At 38.1% G+C, this 26,106-nt stretch overlaps 2 protein-coding genes across 4 annotated transcripts; one reads left to right on the forward strand and one right to left on the reverse strand.

Moving 5' to 3' along the window:
* The first annotated feature begins 3,771 nt into the window (after positions 1-3,771).
* On the forward strand, positions 3,772-7,765 carry LOC104117060 (ubiquitin-conjugating enzyme E2 22). 3 transcript variants are annotated; one of them, XM_009628038.4, is made up of 7 exons: positions 3,772-4,004; positions 5,310-5,412; positions 5,618-5,762; positions 5,840-5,917; positions 6,325-6,437; positions 6,561-6,664; positions 7,272-7,765. In XM_009628038.4, the coding sequence occupies exons 2-7, from the start codon at positions 5,410-5,412 to the stop codon at positions 7,630-7,632; spliced, it is 804 nt and encodes a 267-aa protein (XP_009626333.1). In that variant the 5' UTR covers positions 3,772-4,004; positions 5,310-5,409; the 3' UTR covers positions 7,633-7,765. The 3 variants fall into 3 exon arrangements, with proteins under 3 accessions (XP_009626333.1, XP_018633443.1, XP_018633442.1); XM_018777927.3 differs by having other exon boundaries at positions 3,786-4,096; XM_018777926.3 differs by lacking the exon at positions 3,772-4,004 and adding an exon at positions 4,027-4,200.
* Positions 7,766-9,453: 1,688 nt separating this feature from the next.
* LOC104117061 (calmodulin-7) lies at positions 9,454-11,914 on the reverse strand. The gene is made up of 2 exons (XM_009628039.4): positions 11,560-11,914; positions 9,454-9,981 (listed from the first exon to the last, which is right to left on the reverse strand). The coding sequence occupies exons 1-2, from the start codon at positions 11,633-11,635 to the stop codon at positions 9,608-9,610; spliced, it is 450 nt and encodes a 149-aa protein (XP_009626334.1). The 5' UTR covers positions 11,636-11,914; the 3' UTR covers positions 9,454-9,607.
* Between the last annotated feature and the right edge of the window lie 14,192 nt (positions 11,915-26,106).

The raw sequence follows: 26,106 nt of genomic DNA on the forward strand, positions 1-26,106 counted from the left end.
TATGAGTACTTGCATAATTGCTTTGATGTGATCTCTTCCAAGTTGTGAGATGAGCTTATAGAAATTTTGATTTTGCCGAGGTGTTTTACGTCACAAGTTTTTAACTCGCCTATAGAAGCTTCGTTTTTATATGGTTTTTTCAAGTCTGAATAACAGAAAAGGATAAAGTAGGTTGATGTTAGTATAGTAGTAGTCTAATTTGATGAATCTTTTTAATTATGAGTACACTTGAATTGAAAAACAGAAGCCAAATATGAACATATTTAGAAAAAGTGATTGAATAAGTAGTGTTGTTTACAAGTAATTGACAATTTGAAACATTGAATTTCTTTGCAGATAAATGGTAATGCATTCCAATTGCCAGTTAAACCAGTAACCATAATATTTATTATTACTAATCAACCTACTTTTGGCTAAAAAGAAAAGCAAATGATGCCAAAGTTCATTGTCAAATCCCACTAAGAGAGAAAATGAAAGAAAGTTCTTGTCAAATTGTCTCTTTACCAACTAACAGAATCCCAACACTTATTTGCTAAAGATTAGATGCTTCAAATTAGTCTTCTAAGTTATTCCCCTTTCTTTTAAAAAAATATAGAGTTACTGCCTTCAATAAAATATTAATTACGAAAGATATTTAATGTCCAAAAGATAGAGAGTAGCACAAATGAGGATGTTAATGTGTGCGCATACCAGAAAAGACAAGATCAGAAATGAGGTTATTAGAGATAAGGTGGGCGTGGCTCCTCTGGAAGATAAGATGCGGAAATCGAGGCTTAGATGGTTCGGACATTTGAAGAGGAGAAACACTGATGCTCCGCTTAGGAGGTGTGAGAGGTTGACCGTGGCGGGTCAGAGGAGGGGTAGAGGGAGGCATAAGAAGTACTGGGAAGAGGTGAATAGCCATGACATGACACTACTTCAACTTACCGAGGACATAACCCTCGACATAAAGATGTGGAGGTCGAGAATTAAGGTTGTGGGTTGACAGGTAATCGAGAGTTTCTCCATATCTTACCAGTAGTATTAGCACTAGTCTTGTATTTCCTATTCTTAGTTTCTTGTTATTACAAGGAACTACTACCAATAGTATTGGCACTATTCTTGTATGTATTTCTAGATCCGGTTATTATATGTTTTGCTATTTGCTTCCGCTGCCTACTACCTTGTTGTTACTATTAATTGGTTATTATTTTCTTTTCACTGTTCTTAAGCCGAATTTCTATCGGAAACAATCTATTCACCTTCATAAGATAAGGTTTGCGTATACATTACTTTCCTCATACCCTACTTGTAGGGTTTTAATGGGTTCGTTGTTGAAAGACCTTCAAACGGTAAAGATAACTGGGCACAATACAAAATGGCTACTAAATTTCACTATCTAAAAAAAAAAAAATATATATACAACACACGTCTAAACGTGCACTGATTATAATTAATGACACGAGAATTCGATATGGTACAACAAGGAAAATTTGCATCAATGCCAATCTTTATCTTTTTTTTTAATCAATGTCAAATCTTTTAAATACCGCTCACTTCAAATTTTGATAAGACTCGAAATAAAAATGTTTTTAGTATTTAAGTTTAAAATAAATTGTTATTCTAAAAATTCAGATTGAATAATCAAAATAAAAAATAAAATAGACGATTCGTTTTTAGTATTATGAACCACCTATTCATTTTGAGTTGATGAAATAAATACAAATAAAAGGTTGTTAATAAAGAAAAAATGCAAGATAATAAAACGCTGGCAGGGCGCCAACGGCTAGTTTTTGAAGAGGACCGTCCAACGGTCAATAACACAAGCCTAAAGTGTCGGCAAATTTGAATTCGAGACTGTGTTTGCCTGTTTGGTATGGCCCAAAACCCGACAAAATTCGGACCTTTGAATTATAACTATTAAATAAGTACCTACTTGGCTGCTTTTCTCTTTAAAATGAAATAATATTAATAAAATAAGAAGATAAGACCAAGTGCCCTTGATAATCAATAAATAACTAAACAAATAAGGATGATATAAATAGTACTATAATTTTAATACTTATTTCAATTAAATATATAATTTATTGTGGAATTAATCCAGCTAGCTTTTGTATGATTCAACTACCAATGATTAAATTAATATCTCATTTCTATCCTAGTTATTAGTTCTCTTTCTTAATAGTAATAAGATATTTCATGTCATTATAATTACTTAAAATTTATCCTTTTTGGATATTTTCGTGAAGAATACGAATTTAAATTTTATGCACTAATTTATACATTTAGTTTTTATGTTTAATGTAGACTTATCCTTTCAGCATCAATAGTGATGTTGAGGAGTGCTCCATTTACCAAAGCCATTTTAGTGTTACATTTAAGTATTATAGGTCTTGTACTTAGTACTCCGGATGTTTATTTTTATATACACATATATATTATATACTATAAAATTTAAGTTAGATGTGTACAACGTGACATGGATACTATTGACAAATAAAAGAATATATTTAAAATATTAAAGTCATTGAGAAATTTCATTAAAAGTTAAAATTTTAGAAAATACAAGCTACCCAATTATTTGTTCATGAATGGACCTACAATGGGAACATATAGGCATTTTTGTCAATGGAGTGACATAATGACCATGCCAACTATTATAGATATCCTTATTGAATTGACAAATAATTGCTCTAAGGCATAGCTATTTATTGGAAAATTTTAAATTTAAAAAATTCATTACAATTTAGGTCGGATTTTAGGATAGTTCATAACTCATAAAAGGGTTATTACAAAGATGTAGAGATTCTCTGAGTAATTACAAAATGCTAGCTCATGTGGTTCCTCTATAGTCTATACAAAAAGGAGGGAGTAATTTTTTATAATTTCCCCCAATGATTAAAGAGTTAAATATAATTTATTCTAAATCTCAAGAAAAATAAAGAGACACAATGAAAAACCATGCTAGTAAAAAAAGTATAAAATCGACTATAATCACTTTCCAATTAGATTTATAACTTGAAAAACAAAAGTAAGTATAAACTGATTATCATTTGAACCTCACACAATTTTATAAAATATAACTTAACTAGAAATGTTTATACAAAATAGTTGAGGTTCCTCATAAACTAAGATTAAATTCGAAATGCCAGGCAAACACAAACAAATGTTGTTACTACATTATTTGAGAATTTATATATTTTTCTAATATAACACATTTTCATAAGCATAATCCGATGTTATATGGTACTTTATAATTAAATTTCACTATTCTAAATTTTTATTATTAATTTTGTGATAATACGCTCGAATAAGATCATTTTTAGTTGAGAACTTAGATTAGTAATATAGTCTAATGGTTACAATTTTATTACCAGTAGTATTATATTGGGTTTGCTGTTGTTATTGGTAATTACGATTTCACTTTACCAATGTAATAAGTGAATGATGGGAAAAAAATGGTAAAAAATTTAAATTTCATCAAAAACATTATCATCCTTTATTTCATTCTTTTTTCACAAGCCAACCTCTAAAATTGAGAGAAAAAGTATTTTTTTCATTTTCCTCATTTTATGGTCCAAATGTTTCAATTTACTCTGTCCCAATAAGTTAATATCTTTTTATATTTAAAAATAAATTAATTTTACATTTACTATTTTATATGATTTATAACTAATGAGATTTACGACTTATTTAAGATTATAAATTTAATATATTTTTTGTTTTTTTATAAAGTTACGTATCGAATCAAATAATATTACATAAACAGATTTTATATACCTATTCTATGTAACTTCGTCTTACAACGAACCCTCTCCTCTCTGGACTTTGTTGGCATGTAACGTACATATATCAATCAAGATTGGCTCTTTAATCCATTCATCAATGATTTATTAAAAGCCATCCCTTTCTGGATTTTGTGGGTGTTATTCCAACTAGGGAAAGAGAAATCAAATAGACCCTAAATCCCACACCCATATTTCTCTCTCTCTCTCGTTCTCTCTCTCTCTCTCCTCAATCGAAAGGTAATTTTTCCCATCTGGGATTTCTCTTTCTTTCTCTCTTCTAGCACTATCTTGATGACTGCTGTTGTGTAAAAATTCAGTCTTGATTATCGGTACCTGATTCTTGACTTGGGACTGATTAAAGATTTGATATTTAGAATTGGGTTTGCCATTTCTCGGAGTTTTCTTCAGATCGGTGCTTTATCTGATTTTAATTGTAAAAGGGGAGCGTTTTTGTATTTAAAGTTCTTTTCTTTCATGGTTGGACTTGTGTTTCTGGTTTAATTGTCAAGATAGGATCTTTTTACTTGACTAATTAGGTTTTCGCTTGGTGTGAAGATTCCAATATATTTGTAGTTGTGTCTTTTACAGTTTTACTGACTCCTTATGTGCTTATCTTGGTGCATTGGGATATGTGTTAATAGCAAAATTGGGTTTTAATTTGACTTAAAGTTGCTATAGAAAAGTATCTATTATCTCTTGACTTTGGTTGTGATAAGCAATTTTTCATTTTTCCCCTTGATGAAATCCCAAAGTGCAGGATTCTTTGAATCTTTGATCTCCTTAGTTTGTGAGAAGGTTTGGAATATGTAAAATCTATTCTCCCCTCTTCACTTTACTAGGGTTTTAGTTTGTTTTATATAATTTGAAGTTGAATTTGAGAAAGTATGTGGATTAGTTTTTACTGTATCTGTTATTCTACTGCGATTTGATCTTGTGCTTATAGAGTTATTATCTCAACCTAAGGTTTCCATCTGAAAATTGTTGCTTTGGTTATTGGTTCTATGGTGTTCAACTTTTGGCTTGGAAACATATCATTCTCTGAGCAATGTCGTTACATTTAACATTAGCTGAAACTAGTCAATCTACCATATCTGATGATGTTGCTGTCCTGATTGTGAAGGGAATTTCCCTTTTGTAGTGGAACATTATAAAAAATAAAGAATTGCTTTCTATTGAGCTTATTAACGAGAAAGGTATGCCTTAGGCTCATAGGAAATTTCTGTGCTACTGGGTAGATAGTTGTAAGTTCAAAAAGGTAGAGCTGAATGTCTGATTGGAATAGTCAAGTGTAGTATTTCAGCTCGAGTATCAGTAGAAATTTATTTCACATTTTGTATAATTGTATAGACTAATACGGAGAAGAGAAGTCTATGAACTTTTGTGGTTCTTAGACACATGTTATCCGTGTCTGGTGGATTAGCACAATTTTCTTGAAGATGGCCTGATCATTTTGAGCAGCTATTTAGTTGCTTGTGTCTTATGATTGTTTGAACGAATGTTGAAGGATTGTATTATGATGATCTTTTTCTGTCCCTTTTGCAGGATCCAATAATAAGTTGATTGTCTTCAACATCTAAACTACCAGCAAAAACTACTTGCGTGCAGTTGCCAACTGATCCTAGTATTGTACTTATATTTGGCTATGGTATTTCATCAAATACGATATGTTGTTATTACTAGGTTTTCTTGATGTCATTTTCTCCCTATATGCAAGTGAATTTGTTCGTACCTTTTCCTTTCTTTTTTTTTCTTCTTGTGCTCGCGTTATTTACTACATTGTGCCATCCAACCTGTAGCACCTTATGCCATCTGCAATTGATATTGTCCTTAATTTGGTGTTTTTGGCATAGGCAACTAATGAAAATCTCCCACCAAACGTGATAAAACAATTGGCAAAGGAATTGAAAAATCTTGACGAAACTCCTCCCGAAGGCATCAAAGTAGGTGTAAACGATGATGATTTTTCAACCATATATGCTGATATCGAGGGCCCAGGTACGGTGTCTATGTTGTCTATATTTCACTTTTTGAGACATAACACTTGTTCTAATTGCTCTATCTCTACCATGCAGCTGGGACTCCCTATGAGAACGGGGTTTTCCGCATGAAATTGATTTTGACACACGATTTCCCTCATTCCCCACCCAAAGGTTTGTCTCCACATGCAAGGTTTTTAAGTTTTTCCTGTGACATGCTTTTGTAGCCTTTTACTTGTATCTAGTTTAGCTTTGCATTAGCTTTTGTTTCAATCAGTTGGGCGCTGTATTAATCACAATTCAAGCCCCTAAGTCGTACTTTACCCTTTATTCCTCTGTTTTAGGAACTCTCTTTCACTTCCTAGTCATATACTAAATAGGTCAACCGACTTTATTTTTCCAAGCTCTTTTCGTTTCCTTTTCTTTTCCTTTTCTTTTTTCGTGATAAGTTACAATTGCTAGTTCTTTAGGGAAGATCTTTGTCACTTCTCATGACGTATTGCCGGAGCAGTTACCCTTTGCCAATGCTTAGGCCCAATATGGATGAGTACATAACTTACATTTTTCGTTTTTCTCTCTAGGTTATTTTCTAACCAGGATTTTTCATCCCAACATTGCTTCCAATGGCGAAATTTGTGTCAATGCTCTGAAAAAAGATTGGAATCCTAGTTTGGGCCTACGACATGTTCTCATGGTAAGTTTCTGCTTTTTCTAAGTCAAATATCGAGCCTGCCTAGAGGACTTTAATAATATAAGTGTGAAGTGACCTTTTCCTTTCTTTGATTTGTTATTTGCTGTGGTCACTGCTTTGTAACAGGTGGTAAGGTGTTTACTGATCGAGCCATTTCCAGAATCTGCGTTAAATGAGCAAGCTGGTAAAATGCTGCTTGATAATTATGACGAGTATGCTAGACATGCAAGGTAAATTAGTGTGTCCTAGTCTCACTCACTTCATTATGTCACCTTCACTTGTATGATGTTATTGCATTCTTATTTGGTATTACTCTGTCCTGCTTAATTATCCTCTATCTAAATGCCATTTTATTTACGGAGAGAACATGGTTTTGTTATTAAGTTGTATCTTATTTTTGCGGATTCATGGAAATGATGCTACAGTTCATTTTGATGAAATGGTCGAACTGGAGATTCAAATAGGAACTGATCATACATCTATCCGGTATTAATCAATTTATGATGACCAAAAAGAAAATCCAAGCGAATCAACTCATGCCCATTTCTCTTTGTAGATGTAAAACGTGACGAGGAGGATGAAGTGCCGTAAAATTAGCTTCTATCAAGTGTTTGTAGGCGTAAACCTGTAATTCCTGCTTGTAAATCCAACGGCTAAGTTGGATAGGGAGTTTAAACCACTGTTGCTCACTAGCATGGCTTATGTGTTCGTGGGGAATAATGTTTCGATATAACTTATGACTAGCTCACGTTGCTCCCTTTTGTAGTTTAAACCACTGTTTCAATCACTGAATGTAGTTGCTCTCCGTCCAATGTTCCTCTGTGTTTAAACATGCAGGCTTTATACCAGTATTCATGCTAAACCAAAGCCTAAGTTAAAAACAGGAGTTATTTCCGAGTCGACTACAGCCCTAAATGTTGGCCAGACAAATACTTCACTGTGTAACGTTGATCAGAAGACTGCAATATCTGGAGTTACGCCTCTCCAACAGCCTTCTCCATTAGCCCCTACAGTTAACATTGTAAAAGGTGGAAACAGTCTAGACCAGCCACTAGCTCCCGGTTCAACTGCGGACACAGCGGTTAGTGGATCAGCAGCACCACCATTGGTAACCCTGAAGAAGGAAGCTGGATTGCATAAACTCCCTGCAGATAAAAAGAAGATTGATGCAAGAAAGAAAAGCTTGAAGAGATTATAAACTTGTTTTAAGGGGGGACTAAATCTTCTTTTCTCTTGGTTGCTTTTATTTGATAGATGAAAACAGTTCTGCAGAACTGAGCTTGTATTATGTCCTGATAAATGAAATGGACTATTTGAGTTGTTCCTTTCAAGTTTTATGGTTCATTATCAGTCTTTTTACAGACCCCTTGAAAAAAAAATTCTTCATAATTTTAAGTCTGTAGTTTGCAATGGTTGCAACTCAATCAGGCAATTGTAAGTTATAATAACTTGTGGTCGAAGTTGCATCCGACTAAAAAGGGCGATTTGGAATATGAAATTATGTTGTTTATCCATTATCTTTTTTGTAACCAGAAGTGAGCAATATATACATATTTCCTTTTTGTTTCAAGGAAAAGATTATGGTAGTTTCACATAGTGTGAGTTGCCCTAATTTTTTGTTGCTTTATTTCATAGGACTGTTACGTAGTAAATTACATAAGAATGAACTTTTTAAGCTTTTGATTGACAGCCCTCAAACAATAACACAAAAAACTTCAGATTGTTAAAAAGGTCTCAAACGTCAGATGCCAAAGTTTCATTCTTTACACAAAACCAACTCTTGCAAGAATTGAATAAAGCACAAATCAGCTGCCAAACAACATAACACTTCGGCTGCCATATGCCAAAGTTTCATTCTTTACACAAAATCAACTTTTTCAAAATACACAAGTTAAGTTTGCAACTTTCAGAAGTAACATAGCTGCCAAAAGCCAACAACAATCAAAACTACTCTTCAAATCAGTCTCGAATGTTGATGAATATGAAGAAATAGTTGATGAAATGTGATTCTCGTCTTCAAATGATGAAGAAACCACCGATAATCGATGGGTTCATGTGCGATTATGAATTTGGGAAGGAGCTTAGGGTACTATTAGTCGGGTAGGGATTTGTGACACAGAGAAAATAAGAAGCGGCCTTAATTCGGGTTCGGGTATTCTAGTATTGACCTGTTTGACATGGATGAAAAAAACAGGTGGCACATTTAATTGGATATTTATTACACACGTGCTATATTGTTTGCACTGGTTTCAGCTTTTGTGTTAAAGTGAAACATAAGAAATAGAGTTGGAGGGCCAAAATAGAACAGGGTTGAAATAGAGTGCTAAAATGAAAAATGGTGCCAAGTTGGGTTGTTTATGTATTTTGGCCTTATATTATATCTTAATCCTTAAATAGTGCATAAACCTATACTTTTCTCCTTTTTTTCAGCTGAATAACTTGTCGGGAGGGGGGAAGAAAAAAGAAAACTTGCACCTATCCTCACAAGGTTCTCATTGTGATGATAAAGTGCTTAGCTTATCACCTTCTTTCTATCATTAAATCAAGTTTTAATACTTGGGAACTAGTAGAAAAATAGAAACTTTAATGAAGAATTAACTCAAACAGCCACCCATCTAATCTCTTAAATTAAAAATAGTCAGCGGATGCATAATATATGTATAATTGTGCATAATCAATGTATAATCTATCTATACTGGCGAAAAAAAGCACATTGGATCTGACCGGTTATTTGGGTAACAATCCCGTACGCTAGTTAAATACTATCAATTTAAAGTAACAAATTTTGGAAACATCAACTGCAAGTTGAACCAAAGTTTTGATATTAGCTTCAATTTTAACCAATAGATTCTTTAATCACAAGTGTTACCAACAAAAACCAGAAACCTCAAAGAAGATTTAGCATTTAATTCGCGGAAACAACAGCACAGGAATGCTGATAATGAAACTGCATTCATCAATTAAGAGTAGTACACAAAAGAATATAGAGAAGAAGAAGAGGAAAGATGCTCCACCACTCTTACAATAAAGCATTACATTCATTCCCAGGTCCAATACATCCAGATGGTACAACGAAACACATTACACTAGGCAAATCCTATCCAATGAAATATTTTTGGATTTTTCACATTTTTAACAAGTCTAAACTTCAACTTAAATAAGAGATGGTGAAATTACTTGGCCATCATGACCTTAACAAACTCCTCATAGTTAATTTGACCATCACCATCGACATCTGCTTCCCTAATCATCTCATCAACTTCTTCATCAGTAAGCTTCTCCCCAAGGTTAGTCATCACATGACGAAGCTCAGCTGCAGAGATGAAGCCATTTTGATCCTTGTCGAACACTCTGAATGCCTCTTTCAGCTCCTCCTCGGAGTCAGTATCCTTCATTTTCCTGGCCATGAGGTTTAGAAACTCAGGGAAGTCAATGGTTCCGTTACCATCTGCATCCACCTCGTTTATCATGTCTTGGAGCTCTGCTTCAGTGGGGTTCTGTCCCAGCGACCTCATCACAGTCCCAAGCTCCTTAGTCGTGATGCAACCTATACAAAACTTCACAATTAGCTTACTATACGAGAAGTACTTAACAAACCACACTTTCTAACCATAACATCGGGTCAGTGAGCTACTTCCCAATTCAAACAAACATAAGAAAACAGTAAATGCACCACCTTCCAACTTATGTCCAGAAAATAACAAAGCTAACGATCAATTCTGGGTAACTTATAAGCCCGTACTTATAATAAAAATAACAAAAATCTTTGTTGACCCAAAAAATCCAACTATACGAATCAGACGTCCTTTTTTAATCATAACTGTACATAAGTTCAGAAGATAAGGTTTTCATCTCATTAATCAGAATCTAAAACTAGACACCAGAATCAGCAGTGCAGCACACAAACGGATAACTATACAAAGAAACTCCCTCAGTCAATGTTACTTGTATTTTATATTTAAGGATCACAATAAAATGAACTAGCACAACTAGTTCCAAAGTGGTAAATTACAAACAAAGCTGCTCAGGATTCACATAACAGCTAAAAACAAATCCCCCATGAGAGAACTAACATCATCCCTGACATGCCACTCTTCCTCCAACAGATCTGTTGCCAGAGTTTAAAATCAATCTAATTTGGCACAAACAGAACATAATAGTATCTGCTCTTCTTTCAGATCATCGCCTAAAAAGAAGAAAATGATTTCCTTCACTATTGGCGAAAAACATGTTCCTTTACAAATATATCATCTCTTTACATTACTTGCCCAACCAATACAAAGACATTATTATCAATCGTTAACACAAAATCTGCATCAAATTTTTATTGCAAAACACTATCCATAATTGATGACACTATTATCAACCTTTAACAAATATTTTCCAAGGAAAACATTTACCGCAAACCATTTTCTTAAAGACAATTGTTCATCCAAACTGATTATCAAACAAAACCCGCCATATATTTAGAAAAGGAGTTTTGGCATCATTTAAAACAAGCTAAAACCACAAGATAAAGGCCAACTCTATCATCAAAATTAGATTATCATTTCTCCTTCTATCTATAATCCAATTAGATTTACTCAACTTCTCCAAAATAGCTCTTAATTAATAACAAAAACACAATAATCCACCAAAGTAACATCAAACTACAAGATTTCCATATTCACTAGTTTTTTAGCATTTCCTCAAGCTAGGAGAGCAATAATTCCCTGTTATTAGAGTTAATATTCTCATATATCAATCTGTCACCTTAAAAACCAAACACCAAAAGGGACTAACACCTCAGAATCAATCAATTAATTAAAACCAAACGTCAGATCTGAAAATAAATTTGATTATACACATGCCTATATAAACATCAAACACAAAATATATACTCCCTTACTACTAATTTATGTATCACACTTTACTTTTTAAGTTTTTCGTGCAAAGATTGGTACATTTACATGATGTAGAAACAATTTTATCTTTAAACTTTTCATTTCACCTTTGATGAAACATTTATAGCGACAAAATGAGATATTTATAGCCACAAAAATGTAAATTTCTTATTTTAGATCACAAGTTTTTTTTTAAAAATCTTTCTTAAATTGGACATAGGCAGAGAGAAAGAAAATCGAACCATCTCCGTCCTTGTCAAATAGGCTGAAGGCCTCCTTGAACTCAGAGATCTGGTCATCGGTTAGCTGATCCGCCATTTCTTCTTCAATTCAATTCAACTACAGAAAAAACTTAAGAGAGAAGATTGTTCTGGAATTTCAGACACAAGAATCGTCTTTTCAATTCTCTTCGATTTCGGAACTATGGGATGATTGCTATTTTTATACCAATGACTACACTTTTTGTGCTAAATATAATAAGTAAAAAAAAAATAGAAAGGTAGAATTGGATTAAAGAAGAATAAATAACAGCAATAGTAAAGACTTGTCTCTCTCCCTACATTATATGCGGACGTGATTGGTTTATTTGTTAAAATGTATCCGTTTTTCCTGCTTTGCCCTTATCGTTTGCTTTACCATTTGCAGTTTTGCACCCTACAAGTTTTTGTCATAATGTAATAAATATAGTTTAGAAAATAATCTTATAAAAGGCAAAAATTAATTATATTTATCCATCTTAATAAACTTATTTCACTTACTAAAGCTCAATTTTGTGTGATTTCAGGCACGTAGATAAACTTATCTATTGGAAGTGGATGTTCTAAGTCTTTGAGGACTATACAAAAATAAATAAAGTTGCAACCTTTCTCACTTATATGGCAAGAAGACAACTTTAAAATATAAATATTTAAACTTTTGATAAGTAAATTAAGACAAATATTTTGGAATAATGTTCACCGGAAAAATCGGATAACGTTAGATTTTGTGTGTGGTTCTAAGGATATGCGATATAATTCGATATAAATCGTGTACAGAAATAGAGATACGTATATTTTTGACTATGAGAATGCAAATAGTGGGCAATAAGAATAAATGAGATAAATTAAAGCAAACACAAAGAGATATCTTTCAATCTGAGAAGTGATTTGTTTCTTTTGTCTCTGCCTTTAGCTTACAAGGATTCCCCCTTTTATAGAAGAGGGTTATTACAAAAAATAATAAAATAAAATATATAGTGGGAGGCCCATGATGACATGTCTCTTCCTTGATTCCCGCCAAGATTCTCTCTCTTGGTGCGGTCGCAACGACTCTTGTTTGTGAGCTCGATACTGGCTCGAGCTCGTTACTGGGTTTTGGGCCTTTCGGTCTTGGCTCGAGTCCGACCTTCGAGATGGGCGTCGCGCATTTCCGACCTCGAAGCAGTGCCTTGCGGATTGATTCGGTCACTGGCTCGATAGGGTTATCGAGTCGACTCCTCGATCGACCTTCGGGCTCGAGGCTCGTTAGTACCGACTTCGGAGCTCACTCCAAAAAATCTAATTCCAACTTTTTAACACTCGAACTCAATCGAATGTAGGAAGGCCGAAATCTATTTTCGACCGTATACAGATAGTCCCCTCGTTTCTCATGAAGGATGCGGGCAGAATCGACGTGATTTTTGGTGGTTCGATCGGGTCATTAGACGACGTTTTCACAGGGATCGATTATGACGTATGCGATAGCTGTCCTATCGATTCAACCTTTCAAGGTATTTAATGCTTGTCAGATGGCAGTCAGCCACCTGTGATATTGAACCGTCACGATGCGAGCCTATAAATAGCTCTTTTATCTATCATTTGCTTCTTTCACGCGTTCACTCCCCCAAATTTTCTCATCTTTTCTTCCTTTCTTGTTGCTACCAGAGTTTTGGTGCCGTCAATTTTTTACTTTCCCTTGTCTTTCTTCCTCCCATATCAATGGCCAAGACTTCAAAAACTATGCCTCAGAAGGAGAAAGCTTCTTCTTCACGGCCGTCCGGCGACAAGGCGCCGGTGGAGCCGTCCACCTATGACTATATCCCCGGCCCGTGTACTCTAAAGATCAATTTTAAGGTTGAGAATCCTTCATCTATCCCAGGTCGATGCGAGCATGTGTCGATGTATATGTGCTCTATAACGGAGGGTCATCTCGAGGCCGTTAGAAAAGACTGTAACTGGGGTTCCGAGATTGTGTTGCAAATTCCATCCCCCGAAGAGAGTGTCGTCACCCATGTGGAGGGATTTTTAAGTATTTATACTTATCCCTTCACATTGGGTCCGGTCGACCCTGTGATCATCAATTTTTGCAAGAGATATCAGGTCACCCTTGGTCAGATTCATCCCTCTGTGTGGCGTATAGTAATCCTACTTCACTTCTTCTCCACCAAAGCCGGGGGGCTGGATTTTACCCTGAATCACCTCATACGGTTGTATCGGCCTCAAATCTTTCGAGGATTAATCAGACTTCATCATCGGGCATCGAAGGCTTTGATGTCTAGCAACGACGAAGACAAGGATCGGGGTTGGATGGGGCGTTACATCCGGATGAGGACCCGTGACCTTATTCCGAAAAGAGAAGATGTCGTTCCCCGAGGAATGGAATTTCGATCGTAAGTTGTTTTCATAATTTTTTTTATTTTTTTGATGTTTCTTCCCGATATACAGCTGCCCCTTGGATGCCACAAACGGTGCCCGACCTCGAGGATTGGGTTCGGAAGTTAGCCTCGACTTCCTCTTATGCCGAACGCGCTTGGCGTGATTTGGCTAAAGGCATATGGGAAGCCAAGAACCATGGTAAGGTTTTACTTCTTATTTCCTTCGAAGCGTTCTTTGTGCTCCATTCGTTACCGATTTCCTTTCATGCAGGCGTAACCAAGGATGCCATTTTGAGGCCTTCGAGCGGTGAATAAGTAACCAAGTCCCCAGTCCTGAAACCGGGGAAAGACAAGAAGCGCAAAGCTGCCTCTCGATCAGAGGGCCCCAAGCCCGAAACTCGAAGGGTGAGGAGTAAAGCAATTGCCCTTTCGATTGACTCGGTCCAACGACTGAGAGAAGAAGATGAAGACGAAGAAAAAGAATAGGAAGAAGGAGGTGCCTCGGCCTTGGTGTCCTGATCTGCCAGAGCTATCGAGGTCACCGAAGCTCCTGAACCGATGGCAGCTATACAGTCGGGGTTGATTCCGGGATCCCGAGTCTTGATCGGAACGCCCCGAGTGATTCACTTGGGACTATGACAGTAGGTTATTCGCCTTCTCTTCCCACCTTTTCTGAGGAGGCGTTAAAGGAAGCTCGAGAATTGAAGACCCCCGATATGGCCGGAGGCTCTAGTGCAGGGGATCCCTTTCGGGATTGCTTTATCGGAGTCGGTGATGCTTCCGATATCGGGGACGCTTCTCTTCTACTGGAAGAGGCCCAATGTTTCATTACTCGGGTAATGATTTTACTATATTTGGTTTCTTTGTTCTTTTTCCGAATTTGACTCGTGTTCTTTCCCTACTGTGCAGGCCATTAGTAGATTCTGGGTCGAGCTTGGCCAGTGTGAGGTCGAGCTTCAGAAGGTCTCGGGGGAGAGAGACGCCTTGCGGCTTCTTTCCAGCCAAAAGGACGAGGCTATAAAGGACCTCCAAGCGAACTTGGCTAAGGCTCACGAAGAAGAGGCCGAACTTAACAAGCAGGTGAGCCTCGTTCTGTTAAAGTATGGGTTTGACTCGACTGTGGAAGTTAACCCTTCGTTGTCTCAGCTGCAGCAAAAGGTTGAAATGATCGGGTCACTTCGGGAAGAAGTCGATCAAATCAAAGCCGAATGTAATCGGTGGAAGGAGACTATCGATCGCCTGGCTGCGGAAAAAGAGACCATTTTGACCAACTTATTATCGGCCGATGTCCAGCTTCGGAATGTTAAGTAGAAGATTTCGGCTCAAGCTAAGAGGATCGAGGAGCTTGAAGCCCAGCTTGCCGAGGCCAAGGTCGAGGTTGAGTCGTCTAAAATCTTGGCGGATAAGTCAATTGTCGTGTATCGGGTTGATGCCGAGGCTGCTTAGATTGAGGCGCGAGAGGTGGCGGATACTGTTGACACCCGAGCACACTGGATTGCCGAACTTGCCAAATGTAGGTCTCGGAGGGAGACCCTCGAGGAGATACATGTTCAGGGTCTCGACCTTACTGAAGAAATAAAAAAGGATAAAGAGCTCGAAGCTGAAGCTGAAGCCTTGGTTTCTGATGGCGATGATGATGATGATGACGGTAGCAAGAGTGGATCTGAGGGTGATTAGGAAGATTAGGCCATAGTTATGTTTGTAATCATGTAGAAATTTTTGTATATAGACAACTTTGGCCGATTTGTGCAGACTTTATGTGTGCCTTTACAAATGTTTTCACAAGGATCTTAACAATTCTATCAAACTTGGACTTTATAGTATCTATTATTGATTTGTCCGAAGTGACGTAGCCCTTGGGCTTACTAGTTGAGTTAGTGATTCGATCTTGAAGAAATATAATCCGTAGGCGTAATAGTTGAGTTGTGCTTTGCTTGAACTTGAAGTGAAAGTAGCCCGTATGCTTTAATCGTCGAGTGAATGATTCAAACTCGAAGTAATGTAGCTCGTGGGCATGATGATCGAGTGAGTGATTGCTCGAACTCGAAATAAAAGTAGCTCGTAGGCTTTAGTCCTCGAGTGAATGATTCGAATTCGAGGTAATGTAGCCCGTGGGCGTGATGGTCGAGTGAGTGATTCCTCGAACTCGAAATAAAAGTAGCCCGTAGGCTTTAGTCGTCGAGTGAATGATTCGAACTCGAGGTAATATAGCCCATGGGCATGATGGTCGAGTGAGTGATTTCTCGAACTTGAAATAAAAGTAGCCCGTAGGCTTTAGTCATCGAGTGAATGATTCGAACTCGAGGAAATGTAGCCCGTGGGCGTGATGGTCGAGTGAGTGATTGCTCGAACTCGAAATAAAAGTATCCCGTAGGCTTTAGTCGTCGAGCGAATGATTCGAACTCGAGGTAATGTAGCCCGTGGGCATGATGGTCGAGTGAGTGATTGCTCGAACTCGAAATAAAAGTAGCCCGTAGGCTTAGCAGTCGAAGTGAATGATTCGATCTCGATACAATGTAGCTCGTAGGCATAATTGGTCGAATTTAACTTGATTCTATTTGCATAATAAATCTCAAAATAGAGGAATTTTTCTTGGATATAAGATGCCGATAAAGAAGAGAACTTTCTTCGCACGCTATTACATGCCTGGGTTCGAGCCAATCTACATGAGCATGGTTCGTTTCGACCATTTGGCTCTTATAATTTTTCCTATTGGAACCCTGTTGTTGTGAAATAACTCTCCTGCATCTGAACTCGATGTGTTTGAGGGCCTAATTCCCCTTCAGTTATTCGAGGTCGATTGTAAAGAGGCCTCGGATATTGTTGTAAATGCAGCACGATCAATTGTTGCCTCATTAAAAACCTTGCCGAAAAACCCATTTGGGATAAAACCGGTCTAAGGGGAAAAGAGTGCAACGCGTGCTTTCAAGCGAAAGATCCATCTTAGCCCTTGTTCGGACTTCTGCAGAGGTCAGTTTTGAAATATAAACGAATATGGAAAGGTCGTACCTTAGCAGTAGTACCATTTTAGATGTGATACATTCCAGCTGCTTGATAGTTGTTTGCCGTTTATAATGCCGAGCTTGTACGATCCCTTTCCGATGTTCTCGAGCACTTGATATGGTCCTTCCCAATTCGGTCCTAGTTTTCCTTCGTTCGGATTTCGGGTATTGATGGTGACTTTTCTTAACACTAAGTCCTCGGGCTTGAAATGGCGGAGCTTGGTTCTTCGATTATAATATCTTTTGATTCGCTGCTTTTGGGCAGCCAATTGGACGAGAGCAGCTTCTCGTCTTTCGTCCGATAGTTCGAGGCTGGTATTCATAGCCTCGTTATTTGATTCTTCCATCGCGAATCAAAATCTGGCACTGGGTTCACCAACTTCGACTGGTATCAATGCTTCGGACCCATATACTAAGGAGAATGGGGTCGCCCCCGTACTGGATTTTGACGTCGTCCGATATGCCCAAAGGACTTCGGGCAGGATTTCTCTCCATTTCCCTTTAGCGTCGTTCAACCTCTTCTATAAGTTTTGAATGACAGTTTTGTTCGTTGATTCGGCCTGTCCATTCCCACTGGGGTGGTATGGCGTCAATAGTATCCTTCTTATTTTGTGGTCTTCGAAGAATCTTGTTACTTTGCTGCCAACGAATTGTTTTCCATTGTCACGCACTATTTCGGCGGGTATCCCGAATCGGCATATGATATGATCCCAAATAAAGTCTATAACTTCTTTCTCTCTTATTTTCTCGAACGTTTGCACTTCAACCCATTTAGAAAAATAGTCAGTCATAAATAAAATAAATTTGGCTTTACCTGGGGTCGATGGCAGAGGGCGACGATATCCATTCCCCACTTCATGAACGGCCATAGGGATAGGACTGAGTGGATTTGCTCTCTGGGTTGATGGATCATTGGTGCAAACCTTTGACATTTGTCACATTTACGAACAAATTCCTTCGCATCTTTGCCCATATCGATCTAATAATACCCTGCTCTGATTATTTTTCGAACTAATGTATCGGCTCCGGAGTGATTCCCGCAAGTACCCTTGTGCACTTCCCGTAGGATGTCATCGGTATCTCTCAGACCCAAGCATACTATCAACGGTCCATCGAATGTTCTTCGGTACAGCGTTCCGTCCGAAGCCAACGTGAATCGAGCAGCTTTAATCCGTAGGGTTCTAGAATCTTTAGGGTCCGATGGGAGTTTTTCGCTCTTTAAGTATTCAATATACTTGTTTCTCCAATCCCAGGTTAAGCTTGTAGAATTTATCTCGGCGTGACCTTCTTCAATTACCGATCTCGAAAGTTGAACAACATTCCCCGAGCCCAAGTTATCTACCTCGACCGACGACCCCAAATTCGCAAGTGCATCGGCCTAATTATTCTGTTCTCGTGGAATATGCCGTAAAGTCCATTGTTTGAAATGGTGCAAAGTGACAAGCAGTTTATCTAAATACCTTTGCATTCTACCTTCTCGAACTTCGAAGGTTTTGTTTACTTGACTCACCACCAGCAAAGAGTCGCAATTGGCTTCAATGACTTCTGCTCCTAAGTTTCTAGCTAGCTCGAGACTTGCAATCATGGCTTCATACTCGGCCTCGTTGTTAGTCAACCTGATAGTTTTAATAGATTGCCTAATAGTGTTACCCGTGGGTGGTTTCAAAACTATGCCCAGCCCGGACCCTTTCACGTTCGAAGCCCCGTCCGTAAAAAGGATCCATACCCCCGATGATGTACCTGATTTCAACTGGAGTTCTTTTTCGACTTCGGGTACGAGGGTTAGCGTGAAATCGGCCACGAAGTCTGCTAAAATTTGAGACTTGATGGCCGTACGGGGTTGATATTCGATATCGTACCCACTGAGTTCGACGGCCCATTTGGCCAGTCGGCCTGATAACTCGAGTTTGTGCAAAATATTACGAAGCGGGTAAGTGGTTAACACACATATGGGATGACATTGAAAATATGGCCTTAACTTTCTAGAGGCGCTTATCAGTGCAAGTGCCAATTTTTCTAGGAGCGGATATCTAGTTTCCACTTCTCCTAAGGTTCGACTCATATAATAAACGGGGAATTGCGTACCTTGCTCTTCTCGAACTAGGACACCACTTACGGTGACTTCCGATACTGCCAAGTACAAACAAAGTTTTTCGTCTGTTTTTGGAGTGTGAAGTAGTGGTGGTCATGATAGATATCGCTTTAGTTCCTCTAATGCTTGTTGGCACTCCGGGGTCCAAGCAAAACCGTTCTTCTTTTTTAGTAGAGAGAAAAACTTGTGACTTCGATCAGATGATCTTGAAATGAACCGGCCCAAGGCTGCAATCCGACCCGTTAGCCTTTGTACGGCCTTCACACTGTCCACAACGACGATGTCTTCGATGGCCTTGATTTTATCGGGGTTAATCTCTATTCCCAGATGTGACACCATGAAGCCGAGGAACTTGCCCGAACCGACCCCGAAAGCACATTTTTCGGGATTGAGCTTCATGTTGTATTTCCTCAAAATTTCGAACGTTTCCTGCAAATAGGTCAAATGGTCATCTGCGCGTAGGGATTTAACTAGCATGTCATCAATATAAACTTCCATTGATTTTCCTATTTGTTCTCCGAACATTTTTTTTTACTAGGCGTTGGTAAGTATCCCCAGCATTCTTTAGCTCGAAGGGCATCACATTATAACAATACGTTCCATATTTGGTGACAAATGAAGTCTTTTCCTGGTCCTCCGGGTTCATCCGGATTTGATTATACCCGGAATAGGCATCGAGAAAAGTGAGGATCTCGTGGCCGGCCGTGGCATCGATCATGCGATCGATGTTGGGCAGCGGAAAGGAATCTTTGGGGCATGCTTTGTTCAAATCCTTATAGTCCACACACATTCTAAGTTTGTTCCTTTTTTAGACACTACAACTACTTTGGCTAACCATTCGGGATATTTCACCTCCTGAATGGACCCTACTTTGAGAAGCTTGGTTACCTCGTCCTTTATGAATGCGTGCTTTCCCTGGAACTGGGGTCTTCTCTTTTGCTTCACCGGTCTGAACCTGGGGTCCAAACTTAGCCGATGTGTCGTTATGTCCGGCGGAATCCCTGTTATATTTAAATGGGACCAGGCAAAACAATCGATGTTATCGATAACAAATTGAACGAGTTTCTTCCTGAGTTCGGGGCTCAACCCCGTTCCCAAGTATACCTTTCGCTCGGGCCAGTGCACGATTAATGTGACTTGCTCTAGTTCCTCGATTGTTGATTTAGTGGAGTCGGAGTCTTCGGGAATCACGAAAGATTGAGGGACCCTTTGATCATCATCCTCTTCGATTTTCTGGTTGTCTGGCTGGGTCGAAGCCGATGTCTGTGATTGCTATTTGGTGTCCCGTTCTCCTTCCGAGCCCGATCCTTTTATCGGCGAAGGTGAGGACATTGGTTTAGCTTCCTCGACGGCGAACATTTCCTTTGCGGCTGGTTATTCTCCGTACACCATTTTGACACCTCTCGATGTCGGGAATTTGAGGGCCTGGTGTAGGGTCGAAGGTACAGCTCTCATGTTGTGGATCCATGGCCTTCCGAAAAGGGCGTTGTATCTCATATCGCCTTTGATCACGTGAAATTTTATTTACTGGATGGTTTCGATCATGTTTATTGGTAGGATTATCTTGCCTTTGGTGGTTTCACATGCCATATTGAACCCGTTTAGAACCAGGGTTGCGGGTATGATCTAGTCCTATAGGCCGAGCTGCTCTACTACCTTCAATCGGATGATGTTGGCCGAGCTACCTGGATCGATTAACACACGCTTAATTTTAGTTTTATTCATGAGTACGGATATTACCAGTGCATCGTTATAAGGTTGGATGACCCCTTCTGCATCTTCATCATCAAAGGACAAAGTCCCCATGGGTGCGTAATCTTGAGTCCGAGATCGTTTTCCCCTCACAATCGATGTTTTAGTGCGTTTAAGCACTGGTCCCTGAGGGGCATCGATGCCGCCGATGATCATGTGAATGATGTGCTGCGGTTCTTCTTGCTCGTTTCGCTTGCCGAAATCTCTGTTTTTAAAATGGTTCTTCGCCCTATCACTCAGAAATTCCCGAAGGTGCCCTTTGTTAAATAAGCGGGCTATTTCCTCTCTTAGTTGCTTGCAATCTTCCGTTCTGTGGCCATGTGTACCATGATATCCGTACGTTTGATTGGGATTTCTTCGGGCAGGATCGGTCTGCATGGGTCGAGGCCATTTAGTGTCTTCGGGCAGGATCGGTCTGCAGGATAGCGGATGCACCAATACTGAAGTTATATTCTAATAATCGAGGTGCTTTTATAGGATCAGCATATTTATCGAAGCCACTCTTACTCATAAGTCCCCGAGAATTTTGCCCTCGATCAATCCTTCGATTGTTGCAAACTGTATTGCATGCTGAACCATTGTTCACCCGATCTGCGACGTACGGTCGATATCAGTCTCTGTTCGACCTTTTTTCTCTGTCGATCTCCTTTTGGTTTTTAGTAGATGTCCTGTTCTGATGCACGGGTCCGTACGGAGCTCCCAACTGATCATCCTCGTCCCTAATTTTCGATTGGTATCAGTTGTGTACATCTGCCCAAGTTATCGCTGGATACTCGATCAAATTTTGTTTCAGCCGATGTGATGCTGTCGAACTTAGCTCGTTCAACCCTTGGGTGAAAGCTTGTACGACCCAATTATCTGTGACCAGTGGTAATTCCATGCGTTCTATTTGAAATCGGGATACGAATTCCCTCAGCATTTCATTCTCCCTTTGCTTTACTTTGAAGATGTCTGATTTCCTTGTTGCAACCTTTATGGCACCAGCATGTACCTTTACGAACGAATCTGCTAACATGGCAAAAGAATCGATGGAATTTGGCAGTAAATTATGATACCAGATCATCGCCCCCTTCGAGAGGGTCTCCCCGAACTTTTTCAACAACACGGATTCGATCTCATCGTCCTCCAAATCGTTGTCTTTGATGGCATATGTGTAAGAGGTGACATGTTCGTTAGGATCGGTCGTACCGTTATATTTGGGAATTTCGGGCATACGGAATTTTTTGTGGAATGGTTTCGGTGCCGCACTCGACGAAAAAAGCTTTTGTATGAATTTTTTCGAATCAAGCCCCTTTCATTGGTGGAGCCCCCCGGGATTTGATCGACCCTGGCATTGTATGTTTCCACTCTCTTGTTGTTGGCTTCAACTCATTTTGTTAGTTCCTCGAGCAATTTGGTAATTCCGGGAGTAGTCCCCGATTCTTGCTCGTTTGATTTCACTATGGCGGGCTCTGTTCTGGGGGTGACTTCTCGAAGTGGATCTGCTTTGTGTGCGAGTTTGGCTCTGTAACTGAGCTATCGCTACTTGTTAGGCTTGTAGCATCTCGAAGATCATACGTAAGCTGGCCCCGATTTTCCCCGCATTTTGGGTGTCTCGGGCTACGGATCGAATACCGCCCTGAATGCTTCTTTCCGGTTCGGAATGCTGATTCACCTCCAAAGCTATTTGTGAATTGACATCCAATGGTATTTCGGCTCGAATTTTGGGTACTTCGATTCGAGCCTCGGTGCCATCGTTAACTGGCCTTCCGGCCTCGGGTGCCAAGTTGTTGGTTTCATCTTGAAGGCCGGCTTCGTGGTCGATAAGTAAAGCCATTTGATGATTTGAAGTTGTAAGCTGGCGTGTACTTTAGATTTGTATCAAACGATCACTGTTACCCTTAGCCCCACGGTGGGCACCAAACTGTTTACCAAAAAAATCGGATAACGTTAAATTTTGTGTGTGGTTCTAAGGATATGCGATACAATTCGATATAAATCGTGTAGAGAAATAGAGATACGTATATTCTTGACTATGAGAATGCAAATAGTGGGCAATAAGAATAAATGAGATAAAGTAAAGCAAACACAAAGAGATATCTTTCAATCTGAGAAGTGATTTGTTTCTTTTTCTCTGCCTTTAGCTTACAAGGATTTCTCCTTTTATAGAAGAGGGTTATTACAAAAAATAATAAAATAAAGCATATAGTGGAAGGCCCATGATGACTTGTCTCTTCCTTGATTCCCGCCAAGATTCTCTCTCTTGGTGCGGTCGCAACGGCTCTTATTTGTGAGCTCGATACTCGCTCGAGCTCGTTACTGGGTTGGGCCTTTCGGTCTTGGCTCGAGTTCGACCTTCGAGATGGGCGTCGCGCATTTCCGACCTCGAAGCAGTGCCTTGCGGATCGATTCGGCCACTGGCTCGATAGGGTTATCGAACCGACTCCTCGATCGACCTTCGGGCTCGAGACTCGTTAGTACCGACTTCGGAGCTCACTCCAAAAAATCTAATTCTGACTTTTTAACACTCGAACTCGATTGAACGTAGGAAGGCCGGAATCTATTTCGACCGTATACAAATAAATCAAATATTATTCTTAGTTTGAACAATATTTGATATTTTCAGTTGGATCCTTGGTTGATATTTTCTTTTAATATGTTGATTATTTTTAACAGTATATAATCACTTTATTTCAAGAATATAAAATAATATTTTCTCTAAATTTTAGTAGATCAATTATGGCCACAAATATTGTACTACTCTACCAAAGTGTATATTAGACAATTAAAAATAACTAAAAGCACTTTCAACTTTTTGAGTCAATCTTCGTTTAGAAAATTGATATTATACCATGGAATCAGAGGCGGAGTTAGGATTTGATGTGTATGAGTTCTAAATTTTAAAATAAAATACTGCTTTTAGAGGGAATCGATCACCATCTTTTCCAGCGAACCCACAACCCTTACCATTGAACCAAGACTCATTTTGTTACTGGGTTCAGCAGTATATATTTATATAGATTTAGTAAATATTTCAATACAAATACAAAGTTTCGGAAAAAATTACTGGGTTTGCCCGAACCCGCACCCACTACTGTAGCTCCGCCTCTGAGAGATTCTTTTATTATTATATAAAATTCAAAGAATTAGACTACAAGTAAGTGCTGAGAGCATCTCTTTAATCAACTTGATTTTATTGAATAAGTGCGCGAGATACGAAATATTCTTATTGAAAACAAATATTATTTCTAATTTATTCTACTTATCTCCATCCCTTTTATGCTAATATCCATCAAATGGACTGTTGATTTTATCTATTTTTTTAAATATCATATACATACTTAATAAAAAAATAATTGGTAATGTAAAAGTTGTTCCAAACTCTTCAAAATATTACTCCTATTATCAAAGGGGTAAAATAGTAAACTCAAAAAGCAAGTCAAACTTAAAGAAACAAAATAAGTGTACGAACTAGTGTAATGTGGTTCCATCATTAGATCGCACATCTCTCAGCAACCACTTATTGTGTGCCACGTGTACTTCGATTTTCTCATTTTTTCTTAATTTCAATTTCTATTTTTTTTCGAAAAAACATTTAAAAAGCAAAAGAACAAAAGGAAAAAAAGCCCATTTTTCTCTCTCTTCCATTAGAGAAGACGCGGTTACGCGTTTCTTACGCGGTATGCTTACGTTGACCTAAAAAGAAGGGTGGCTGCCACGTAGGATTATGTCGTTTTCGCTCTAGTTGGACAAAAAGAAAGAAAGCAAATTCTCCCTTGCACCCCGAACTTATTCATATTTACTGATTCTCCCCTTTTTAGTAGTAGAACTCTTTCTTTTTTTCTTTCTTTTTTTTTAATTAGATAAGACGGACATGGAATGAGAGCCTTAGCGTAATTGATAAAGTTGTTGTCATGCGACCAGTAGGTCATGGGTTCAAGCCGTGAAAACAACACCTTGAAAAAATATAGGGTAAGGTTATGTACAATAGACCCTTGTGGTCCAGCTCTTCTTCGGACTCCGCACATAACATGAGCTTAGTTCACCGAGCTGCCCCTTTAGTTAAGATTAGGGATTTTCGTCGGTCGGTACGTTACGTTATTTAGACATTTCAGTTGGGTATTTTCGGTATTCGATTTTTTAAAATGCTATACCAATACCGTACCTAATTAAATTTGGTATGGTTCGATTTTTCTCCTTTCGGTTTCGGTTTATTCGGTTTGAATATTAACTAGTGCATAAAGGTATAAACCGTAATATTCTTAATTAAAGTACTCAAAAGTATAAAACTAAAAACGTTTGTTGACAAAAGTTTTATTCAAAACCAGCAAATATCAACCCAGAGAGAGAAAACTGTACATAAAAGAATAAATTTGATCAATAGAAATGTCTTGTTATTTGCTTAGAGTTAATCGATGAACTTGGAGAATAAAGGAAAGTAAAATTGTAGATTTTTTATATTTATATTATAATTAATAATATGTGTATTATGTAATATAATATATATTTCGGTACGGTATCGATATTTCAGTATTTTATTTTAAAATATCAAATATCATACATAATACCAATTTTTTTAAAACTTAAACCAAATATCATATCGAATACCAGAATATCAAATACCAAATACCCAATTTTTCGATTTCGATACGGTAATTCGGTTATGCACCGCCCTAGTTAAGATAGACAAGTTGGTTCCATTTTTAGAGATAAAATTATAGCGTTTGAGAAGAATAATAGGATCGAACACTCAAGCAAGTACCCACCAAACGAGTGCAGAGTGGTAAAGTCATAGGGTCCTCCGACTTGAACAAATATCTCGAATTCCATTTTTGAAAATAAATAGTTTTTTAATAAGGAGCACATTACATCTAATAACGGCCTATACATTGCAAATCTAAATTAATGAGGCTACAAAGTTTACGAGAAAGGGAAAAAAAAAAAGACTCAACCAAGTATTGGTTTGGGGATTAAATTGCAGACATGATGTGTTAAACCATTGTACTATAGCATAGTAAGGGGTCTTACATTGACCTGTGAAGTTACATTTTATATCACACGTTGTGTTTTTATTTATCTTGTTAAATCACAATCTCATTTAACCTTTACTATTTATTTTTCTATTTTTTTGGGGGGTTGGTTGGGGGTGGGGGTGATTTTTTTAGTCTTCACGTTTTAAAAAGAAAAAAAGAGAGGAGACTCTTTATTCGAGCTGGGCAGATAGTGCGAGCTCTTTTGAAAAGTGAATGAAGGAAAGATGTTCGAATTTGGAGGTGAGCTTATGATTGATATTCGTAATTTCAACCAAAAAATAAAGCACAATACCTAAAAACCTCCGCGGATTATTAATTAC

Source organism: Nicotiana tomentosiformis, chromosome 2 (assembly GCF_000390325.3).
Source record: "Nicotiana tomentosiformis chromosome 2, ASM39032v3, whole genome shotgun sequence".
NCBI lineage: Eukaryota > Viridiplantae > Streptophyta > Magnoliopsida > Solanales > Solanaceae > Nicotiana > Nicotiana tomentosiformis.

Bases quoted from the DNA above. Each gene is read 5' to 3' on its own strand.
- LOC104117060 (XM_009628038.4), top strand. The intron at 6,438-6,560 runs GTAAGTTTCTGC...GCTTTGTAACAG, and splicing joins GCCTACGACATGTTCTCATG to GTGGTAAGGTGTTTACTGAT. The intron at 6,665-7,271 runs GTAAATTAGTGT...TTAAACATGCAG, and splicing joins GAGTATGCTAGACATGCAAG to GCTTTATACCAGTATTCATG.
- LOC104117061 (XM_009628039.4), bottom strand. From the start codon at position 11,635: ATGGCGGATCAGCTAACCGATGACCAGATCTCTGAGTTCAAGGAGGCC. The intron at 9,982-11,559 runs GTTCGATTTTCT...AGTTTTGTATAG, and splicing joins ATTTGACAAGGACGGAGATG to GTTGCATCACGACTAAGGAG.